Genomic DNA, 11,228 nt, shown 5'->3' on the forward strand with positions numbered 1-11,228 from the left:
GCATCAGTCTTATGAAATGAACAAAACTAGCTTGTCACTTTAGGGAAAATAATTGACAGTAATTATTGCCATTAATAAAGTTCAAGTTTTGAATTGAAAATCAGAATTTTGGATAACTTTATCTACCACTGAGCTTGAAAGGTTCCCAGTACTTTCAGATTTTTTTTCCTGATAAAAGTCAATGCTGATGTTAACAATTATTTTCATAGTCTGTAGTAAAAATCTAACAACATTTGGAAGGTCTAGATAATTCAGGAAACAAATATTTCCCAAGTGACCCATATTTAATATTGCAAAGTCATGTGTAGATAAAATATAAATTCAAAGTACAAGATAGACCTGTGGATTTTAATGTAAAATCCATGTCAAAAGTGTATTGATACTTTAAGACTTCACAGTGCAGTTAAACTTTAAGAAATAATCACGGGTAGAAATTTGGTGCAATGTCAATGAAAAAATATCCATAATTACTTGAAATGCTATTAAAATATCCTTTGTTTCAAGTACTTGTCTATGTGAGTCTAGATTCTCTACTTATTCTTCAACCAAAATAACATCCTGCATCAGGTTTAAAGCAGAGACAGGAGAATCTAGCTCTCTTCTGTTAAGGCAGGCATCAAAGGATTTGCAAACATGTGAAAAACGGTCATTCTTCTCACTACATCCTTTGGAACATACAGCTATTTTTCTTTAAAACTGTGCTATTTATATCAACTTGTAATGGATTTGATAAATTATTTAAATGAATTAGTAGATAAATATTTTCTAAATTTCTGTTTTAATTTCTAATGCGTGAAATACCAATATGTAAAACCCCTCTGCTAAAAGCTCCTTGAGGTCCTCAGTAATTTTTTAAAAATGTAAAAGTTTAGCTGAGATCAAAAACTTTGAAAATGACAGGCTTAGAAGGAAGTTATTTAGTCTCTGTAATAGTTCTTTAATCTATATGATGGAGATGATAATATGTATGTTCTAAGGTTATTATAAAAGTTAACTCTGACCACAATTTAATGCCTCACCAACCAGGATAGGGATTTTTACCTTTTTTTGTGCATTGTCAGTCATCCAGGAATTTTTCTAACAAATTACAGGCCCTCCATAAATATATATTGAATACGTTAATCACAAATACATATGGTATGATCAAATGGTTGCTTAATTATCATTAACTAGGTGGTATGTTATTGCATGTATATTTATAAAACACATACTTAGATTTTTAACACAATGCCAAGTGCATAGTAAACACTTAATAAGTGTAAGCCAAAAGAAAGGGGGAAAACAGCTGACAAGAGTAAATTAAGGTAAAATTGCAGATTCATGAAAGGAGATAGAGACCTGAGTGACCAGAAATTTATAATTAGAATGGAAGAGTAATAGTATTTATTGAATCCCGTCATATGTAATGAAAGAATTGGACTCTCAATTTATGACTCTCTGAATCACATGATACTTTTCTTTTCTCCCAGTTGTTTAAAGGGATATGTCAACAATAGCCTATCCTTCTTTGACCTGAGCGAGCTTGGTATGGGAAAATCTGGTTATTGCAGGTACTTACTTACAAATTATTGCTTTCATCACCCATCTCCTCCCTCTGTATGCTAATGAGCCCATTTCAACTGTCATTTTGAAGTTTGGGCAAATTAAAAACACTTGGGGCCTTTGCACTTTGGTCTCTATTCCTCAAATTCTTTGTCTTCTGGATTTTAGGTACCGAGACTACAGAGGTCCCCCTTGGAGTTCCAAACCCTATGAGTTCACCTTACAGTACTGGCATATCCTTGCCGCTCGACTGGCCTTCATTATCGTGTTCGAGGTGAGTCACAGGCTGATAAAATCACTACTGGTAAACGCTTTCCCTACTGATACAATAGTTGACTCTTCAGTACATCAGTTCCTCATTGACTTCCAAAAAAAGGGCTTGTGTCTCTCACAGTAAAAGGTTTAAATACAGTGAAACTACTCTAAGACATGCAAAGAAGTAAGAGCTGAATGATGTAAGAAGGTAGGTCAGTGGGTATTTAAAACTGGGATAAAAGAAGCTGTTAACAGTTGAACTGGAAGCATGGAGCCTGTGAGTACCCATATTTTAAAAAAGGAAGGGTGGTTTTCATCATCTGATGAGAGAATCTATACTTATTTATGAGGGTAGAGAAACTTTTCTAATCAACTTAATTACAGTTGACCACACGTGAACTTGTATAAGGGACATTGCTTGAAAAATCTTTCCTAAGCTCGATACAGTGAAGCCTTTAGTCCTGGAATATATTGAGTATGCTCTAAGGTGCCACCAAGTTCTATGGAAAAACTTGGAATGCATTTGTTTTTTAGGGAGAGGGAAAAAGAAGTAGCCATACATAAAACTTCTGGAAAAAAAGTCTTTTTAAGGCAATCTGCCTCTCCACTGATCTCCAGAAAATACTTCAAATTTTGTAGTGAAATATCCATCATCCATAAAATGAAATGCTTACATCTAAGTTTAATCCCGGAAGAAATTCTATTACATAATGACTCTATGAGCCTACAAAAATGTCTACTGATGAAGTGTGACTTTTTACTTTATTAACAGGTAGCATAAGAGGTTAAGGCATATTTCCAATCCACTGATTCTGAAAAATCTTTTTATTGTGTTTTAAATGTGCACTTTTTTTCTTCTTCGTCTTCTTTTGGGAACTCAAGCAACAGACTTCGTCAAATGCCTCGATTCACAGCAACATGTCATCGTGGATACATGTGATTCCCTCTTTATCTTTTCTTCTCCATTCCCCATTGCTAATTCTATTACCCACCCGCTCTAAAAACACCCACTTTCTTTTCTTTAGAAGTTTTTCCACATGTTTATATTTGAATATACATGTATTATATAGTATATAACTGTATTATATATTTATAACTATATCATATATATAATAACTATATTATATATGTAATATAGTATTAAATGTTCTATTTTCAAAATTGCTTTGATAGTATTATGTAATAACCCATTTTAATCTCTAACTTTAATTTTTTTAGATCTAGAGAGAGATCCATCCATGAAGTCTATCCATATCATTTCTTCTACTCATATTTGATAGTTCATTGAATTTAAATGCCAAGTCCGCTAAGGGTGGGTACTTAGGCCTACAATAATTCTACCTCTATAAATATCGTATTAGGAATCTTGGACCCGTTACCTTCTAAACATATTTAAGAGTTTTTCAGGAGTATTATACTCAGGTGTGAAATTATTTATATGCATACTCGATTTCACATAATACTGACAGGTTGCTCTCCAAAATTCCCTTCGATTTTCACCAGATTTTCATATTGTCTGAATTTCTAATATTTTGCAATTAGATAAGAGTAAGGTAATATTGTACTTTAATTTTTTTGGTTTAATCTACTTACTTATGATATTGACTATCACTTTTATTACTAGAAAGCCATTTTGGTTTCCTTTTTGTGACTCTATAACTTTGATCTATTTTCGGCTGAGTTTCCAGTTTATTTGTTACCAAATTTCAAGATTTTCTTATGTGTTCCACTTATTAGTATTTACCAGTTATAAATGCACCAAATAGCTTTTTCTTATCCATAACCTATTAATTTACAAATAATGTCTAATTTTGATGTCATCAAGCCCATCGTTATTTTCCTACAAAGGTTTTGGCTTTTTTGTCTAGCTTCTCTAGGAAATTTTCCTATCTCAAGGTCAAAAAGATATTCATTTTGTACTAATAATTTTATAGTCTTACCTATCGCACGTCTCAAAGATATCAGGACTTTTTGTAGAGGGAAAAGCCTATTTTTCTTATTCTCTACATGGTGACATAATTTTTGTACAGCTCTTTACTAATATGTTATTTATTTACTGATTTGTAAATCCACCTCTATAATATTCCAAGTTCCTCTAGAAAGCATGTGCCTGGCCTCAGTGTTCTGATTTCATTACTCTATTTGCCTGTTCCTGTTCACTGCCACACTATTTAAATGCCATGGCTTTGGAATATATATCCTCGTATCTGGTAAAGCTAGCCACTTCCCTCACCTGCCAAGCTTGCTCTTAGTTCTAAAAATTGCCTTGGCCATTTGGAGTTATTTATCACTCATATAGATTTCAGAGGCCATTTTTCAGACTCCCCCAAATATCATGCAAGGATTATGGTCAGAATCATATTTACAGAAAGCACATGCTGACTTATTTACATAATCCGTGCTGATTCATTAATAAACATGGCATTTATTCAAATCGTTCTTCTATCCCTTAATAGAGTTTTATTTATTTTTTTTTAATAGAGTTTTAAAATGTTGTCTTGCTTGTTCATTCTTTCTCATTTCCAAAAACTTTGTAGCTATTTTTATTGCTGTTAAAAATACTATCTTAGCCTCCACGAGGATTTGATTGGTATTTGCTGGAATTCTAATGGTCTTTCTTAGATGCGTGTACCTCCTTGTTTCAGTCTTTCATTGGTTCCAGTCTTCTGTCTGTGAAGTCTGTTAGATTCTCTTTTCAAAGGATAATACAAGTTGCCAACAGCGACAGCTTTGTCCATGTACTTGGGAGACTTATGCCTCATTTCTCCTGTTTGCCTTGCTGTGTTGTTGGAAATTTCAGCATGGTATCGAATAGCAGTGGTGTGAGCAATTGTGTCTTGTTTCTAACTTCATTATAAATCCTCCCCATTTCTTTCTTTAAGTATGATACTTGCTCTAGGTTTGTTGTTTAAGATAAGTTCTGCCCATTTAAGAAAATTGTCATCTGTAACTAGTTACAGGCTTGCCTTGATAAAGGATAATCTTTAGCTTTTAAAAAAATTGTTCTTAAAAAATAGTGCATCATCTTTACATATCAGTCTCTCCATGTGAATCAGTTTAACGGGTCATTTATTATCATTGTATAGGACTCATTGCATATTCTTCACTCAAATTACAACACGTTTTTGATTTTTATTTCTATACTTTTGAGACACATTGCTGGATATTTCTGCGAATACTAAATATTTGATGAGGAAAGAATCTCCTGGTCTACTTTTCTCTGGGAAATAGGACCTGCTTTACCATGATCTACCGTGGAGGGCGGTTTCCTGAGACATTGATCGTAAACCCCATGAAAAGTACCTTGAGTTCTTCCTTTCTGCATAGAGAGACAATTGTCACAAAGTCCTATAGGTAAATGGGTTTTTTCCCCACACATCATCTGACTCTCTCAGTATTTCCTTTTCTTTTCTGAGCGAAAGAAAGGTCCACTCTCCTCCACAGGCAAAGAGAAAGAATGCATTTATTATCACAGGAGCTGATATTTTAGTGGTGCTAATACTGCACCAAGCCCTTCATGTACAGTTGCTCATTAAGCCTCAGCACCACCTTTAAGAGATACTATTATTGTCATCATTTTAGGGATGAGACACAGCGTAGGTGATTTGCGTAAGGGCGACAGCTAGCGGGTGTCAGGGAACGGTTCAGGCACAGATGGTCTCATTCAGCCTCTGAACTTTCAACCATGGGCTTATTACCTTTTTGGGTTTTGATCCTGTCTTTTTTTTCTATACGATACCTTTGTCAGTCTGTTTTTAAAAATTAATACATTTTTATCAGAAAATAATTCTGCAGTAGAGACAAAATATTTCCCAACATCTGAACTTGCTAGAATAGAAATTCCATAAAATGCATATGCTGGAGGTTGAGTCCAATGCCAGTGTCACAGACAGACAGTATTCCATGTGCCCTGTACCCTGCAATTGCAATCTATCAGACGTGAGTTTTCTCTGGATGTGATCTCTCATCTGTGTAAGATGTGTCACAACAGGATTGTGTAATATATGAGGATTGTATAGACGTGACCTGCAGGTTCATTCAGTGTCTATAAAGTGATATCAACAGGTGGCACCCAAAAGAGGAAAGAATTCTGGTTTCTCCTAATACTGATGTGATGGAAAGCAACAGTGTAGAGGTCTCAATATAATTTCTGGAAAAAAAAATAATATTCTGGATTCATATTCCATCGTAGTAGTTCCCCAAAGCAGCTACTTAAAAATCTGGATCTCTATTTGACAGAAGACTGCTCTCCTTTTAATAGTATCCCAATCTTCATTGTCGTACATGGAAATAAATTGGTTCTGCATTACAAAAAAAAAAAAAAAAAAAGTTCATCCTGAGTTCTGCTGCTTGATTGAAAGGCAAATGCAGCATTGTTTATGACCTGTTTTATAATTGGCCTTCCAGAATCTTTGAAAACTGTACTTTCCCCTCTTAAATCTGCAGCACCTTGTTTTTGGGATCAAGTCATTCATCGCCTACCTGATTCCAGATGTACCAAAGAACCTGTATGACCGAATACGACGGGAGAAGTACTTAGTCCAGGAGATGATGTATGAGGCTGAACTAGAACACTTGCAACAACAACGGAGAAAAAGTGGTCACCCCGTGCACCATGAATGGCCTTAGCTGATGCCTGTTGCCCAGAGGGGCAGTAGCATTAGCGGGAATGACAGCAACTCTAAGTGCTGGGTGGGATCCAGAAGGAAGGCATACCTTGCAAACCATGTGTGTGATATGTTGACTTGGAAATGCGTCGCAGCCATCTCTGGGATTTGGAATATCCAGGCTTCTAGGGAAGAAAAAGCTGACTCGTGACCTTAAAAAATGGTTCGATTGACAGTGCAGGAAGCCAGGATCTAATTCTCAGACCCAGCCTCAGGGAGTTGTGTGTTTGGAGACCTCCACCTTCCGTCATGCAGTGGAACGGGAAGGGTGACAGTGAGGTTTCTAGCGACAGATTTCCACGTAAACATTCCGAAGGCAGGTGTGCGTAGGGGATCACGTGGGCCTCGGTCACATACTCTGGAACCGTAGGCTGAGCTGACATACTCACAGGAAACCACTTAAATCAGTGCTTGCCTTTGCTGCCAGAAACCCGTGTCCCTTCAGCTTCTAGGTTTGGGGAAATTCCCTCGCTCCCCGCTGAGATGACAGATGTGTGTCCCCAAGGAGTTTATGCTGCTTTACATTGACTGTGCAGTTGAAGAGTTGCACCCCACCCTTCGTAGTCGAACCAAAACCTGAGATTCTAAAAAGAATACCAATCCTTGACATACATCCTATTGCATTGGCTACGTTCAAATGCGTTGTATCACTGGCAGGACTAGTTGTGCTGCCTTTAAAAAAAAAAAAAAAAAAAAAAAAAAAACAACTAAATTCCGAGAGAGCCACATACTTTTAAAATATGGGCGTTTATTCCCATATCATTTAGAACACCACTCACCAGGCTTTACGGTGGAAGGCTGTTTGAGAGTATCTTTGATTTCTTCCTTTCTGGTTTATCATCATGACTCTCACGGAATCGCAGAGTAACTTGAAATGCTGTAAATATGTTGGTCTCCCTCGTACCTTTGCACGTTGGCGATATGTAATGCAAGTTACATTTTGTGCAGCCCTGAGACCAGTTATGTAGTATGCCGTTGTGACTTTATTCAGGAAAGCAGAAGCCAAATGCTTTGCAGCACTTTACCCTTTTCTAACAATGTGCACTCTTGTTCATGAGCTAATGAAAACAATGCATGAATATAAATTTATATTATTTGTAAAAAAAAAAAAAACACTTTTTTTTTTTTTGGTTTATTTTCTTTTCATCCATGAAGGGGAGTTTTCTGTTATAGTTTCTTTGGTAGACTGATTTGGTTGGTTTTTTAAAAACTCTCTAAAACCAAGGTCAAGTCAATTGTGAGAGACGTCATCATGCTTTGTTGTGGAGTTGCTATTTCAGCGTCAGCTCCGTGTTATTGTTCACAGACAGATGAAGTGGAAAGGATGCAGCCTCCCAGGAAAGAAAGTCCGGTGGAGGCATAAGCAATGGGAGCAGGAGGGGAAGCAAGAGGAGAGTTGGAGGAAGGGAATGTGGGAGGCATCAAGGCCCCATTCCTTGGCAAAACAATCCAAGTTAATCTCAGTTTTCCTCCCCTGGGAATGGGGAGGCGAAGCACATACACGCACACATTCACGTATGTACGTGCATATATGATTCATCATCTTTGACCAGTTGGGTTTTTGTTCAATTAAAAAAGCAGTTATTTCCAAAATGCTTAAGGACCAGAGTAAAGATGGTGGAAATAAAGCCACTTTGTATACCTGCTAGCGGGTCCCGAGAAAGGAAATTATAAAGTCCCTCTAACTGGGAGACTGCTTTTTATCATCCTAATGCTGAAAATATGTTTTTTTTTTTTGTTTTTTTTTTTTTTTTTTACTTTTTCTTCTTTTACTCCAGGGGAAAGCTGTGATAGGTTATGGTTGTTCCTTGGTTTGCTGATGTCAAAAACATTCACCTCCCTCCTCTGCCTCTGGTTCTGACCGAGCAGGGGGTAGGGCCCCAGACTTCCCGCCGAAGCCTTTGTCACGTGGGACTCGGCCATCAGATGCCTCCAAGGCTCTGTGGGGCCACCTGCGTGTTTGTAGCAGCTCATGCCACTAACTACACGAGGGGGTTTTGAACTCTTCCATTTTTGTAGCATCTGCAGCATTTCCTCTTCCTCATTAGCTAAATGTATACCATGCCTGAGAATAATTGCTCCAGACGCCTGTCGAGGCCATAAAGGAGCCTGACGCTCATGCCTTCCTCAAATTAGGGACACAAGGCAAAGACATTGGCCTTACAGTAGAGCAAAGAAGGAAGATAGCCACGACCCTGAGAACTCTTTCTATTCTTTCCGAGTTATTTTGGTATCACCACCATCCGGGTTTAAAATCCTACTGATTGCCTAGAGAAAAAAGCATGAAAAAGGGAACAATATTTTTCATTAAAAAAAAATTTCTAGTACATTGATTTAGACATTGCCTTCCCTGGTAATTTCTGAGACCAATTGGAAAATAGGGAAACAATGAAAAAGTTATCTGGAAATTTCCTTTTGGGACACAAGGCAGTAGAACCCAGCAACGCCTTCGTCTTGTCGACGCAGAGTATTGGCGGGCCCCTCGCGGCCCGGGAGTCTTGGATCACTCTTGCTTTCGTTGAGAGACATGTTTTATATCATGGTTTTCATGTGAATACAAATGATTTCTCAGAAGATTTATATAGCACACACTCTTCTCAGGAATTCTGAATTCCACGAATGCTGCTTACCTATTTTCATATCCCAGATCGTTGTCTTTTCTAGCAGATGACGAATGCAGCTGTGCATGCAGGCCGCCTCGGCGAGGTGTTCGGGCCGCAGCTCTTCCGGCCCACGTGGAGCATCGAGGCCGTGGCCGAGCTCCTCTCCCGCCCTCTGAGCCCGGGCACGCACTTTTCACACTTTTCGCACTTTTCGATGAAATGCCGCTGAGTGACTGCATGATGAGACGCACCTTCCGAATGATGCACTTTCTTTTGAAATGACTTTTAGCACAACCTGTTGTAGAACAGAATGAAAAGGAACCTTTTCCACGCAATAAATTATGTGATATGATATTTTTCCCTATAATTTGCATGTTACATGTGATCCCGCTTGTTTCTTAACTGTCAGTTGGAGCGCCTCTGGGGAGGGGGGGTATTGCTCACTCTTCAAGCTCCAAAGGCCGTGGTTTCCCAGTCTTGCGAGGCCTTGTCACACTCCAAGAAAGTTCTGGCTGTGTGTCTTCTGACAAGCTCGTGGTCATCATCATGGCATGTGCACATGAAACGTGCAGATGGAGACTCCTACTGATTCTAACAATGCTTTGTTCTAGAAACAGATGGGGGAGGGAGCTTGATGAGCTCTTTAGAAGGCAGTAAGGCTTCGATCCTACAGAAGCATTTTCTTTCTCACACTTGGGCTGGCTCCACCAAGCACCATCAACATGGTCTGAGGATAAAAATTTTAGCAACGATAAAGTTCAGGCCAAGGAAGGGGGATGGGTAGGAGCACTCTAGCCAACTGCCAACAAAAGGCTACCAAATTGCCCATTTTCTTTTCTCAATTTGGTCAAAATTGAAAATCCGAAGATCCAGGTTGCTTAACTGATGTGGCCAAATTGATTAGTCTGTCAATTGGAGGCAGGTAGATGGAGGCCCAGGGGTGGTGTGCGTGTGCATGTGCGTGTGTGTCTACACTGTGCGATACCCCCCAGTGCAGGCCTACCATGGTCATAAAGTGTTTCCACTCCATTTTCCCCCAAATCAAAATATTATAACAGGCTCTAGGAATAGTTGTAGGTTCCATCCAGGGGGCAGGTTAGCATCTTAATCTTTCTGGTATTCTCAGTAACTTAGAAGCAAGAACCTTATAGAAATGGCCTGAAAAACCAAGCTTCTGATAGAAAGCAGTGAGTTTTCCTCCAGGAGTTTCTATTCAAATTGAAATGTGCCAACAGTACGCAGTCCAGCTGGAAGATTGATTTGGCTTCAGCTGGAATCATCGATCAGACGAGGTTCCTGCTGCACAGGATTTATGCATTTGTAATGGTGATAAGTTACCTTCCATTGAACATGCCCTCTGGGTTCATCTGAAAAACCACACTCACAACCACATTCGATGTTTTTTTTTTTTCTTTCCTAGAAAACACAAGTATTATAGCCACTGTGTTCCAGCCACAGCCATATTAAAGCATCTTTTCCAGGGAAGTAAAACGAAAGCAGACGGGTTGATAGACAAGAGCCTCATATTTAGGATCAACTCCAAATTTTTGTATAATCAGATTCTATTCTCTGGGAGAAGAAGCCTGTCCAATAAACCTCACCTTTCTCTATGATGGCACCAGCGTGTGCTTTGGGACCATCCTGGCCCCAAGTGCGAGCTTGAGGACAACACCCGAGAGTAAGCTGTGAGGATGTTGTGTTGCTTCTTTGTCTAAGATGGAAGCGGGGTCATATTTCCAGTCATAACCCTATATTGACTTCTTCAGAACATTTATTTCCATCTTAATTCTCTCTGTGTTTGGGGAAAACACTTTCTCTGCTGTTTCACAAAAGGCAAAAGTTTCCTAAATTATTAGTTGAAAAGCAAAGTTTAATGAGATCTATTTAGACAGTCCCCATGAAATATAATTGTCGCATGGATGGCTAGCCCCATGTGGTTTTCCAAACTGCCTCAAACCCTTTATAATTATTTTGTCAGTGTCCATGCCACTCAACACTACCAGGTGAACACAGTAGATTAAGTTTATTATTTTTTTGAGTGATTATTTTTTTTAAGTAATCTCTACACCCAACATGAGGCTCAAGCTCACAACCTCAAGATCAAGAGCCATACGCTCTACCAACTGAGCCAACCAAGGACCCCCACGTTAAGCTAAATTTT

General features: G+C 38.5%; 1 protein-coding gene across 6 annotated transcripts in view; it reads left to right on the top strand.

Moving 5' to 3' along the window:
• Positions 1 to 9,419, top strand: part of ANO3 (anoctamin 3) — a 372,280-nt gene extending 362,861 nt beyond the window's left edge. For 4 of the 6 annotated variants that reach the window (XM_025459797.3, XM_025459800.3, XM_035704230.2 and 1 more), the window contains 3 exons: positions 1,470 to 1,550; positions 1,711 to 1,816; positions 6,244 to 9,419. In XM_025459797.3, coding sequence (XP_025315582.3) covers positions 1,470 to 1,550; positions 1,711 to 1,816; positions 6,244 to 6,426 — 370 coding nt within the window. In that variant the 3' untranslated portion in view covers positions 6,427 to 9,419. The remainder of the gene's footprint in view (positions 1 to 1,469; positions 1,551 to 1,710; positions 1,817 to 6,243) is intronic. The other 2 variants (XM_025459798.3, XM_025459799.3) reach the window with 2 other exon arrangements.
• The last annotated feature ends 1,809 nt before the right edge of the window (positions 9,420 to 11,228 follow it).

Source organism: Canis lupus, chromosome 21, assembly GCF_003254725.2.
Source record: "Canis lupus dingo isolate Sandy chromosome 21, ASM325472v2, whole genome shotgun sequence".
Lineage (NCBI taxonomy): Eukaryota > Metazoa > Chordata > Mammalia > Carnivora > Canidae > Canis > Canis lupus.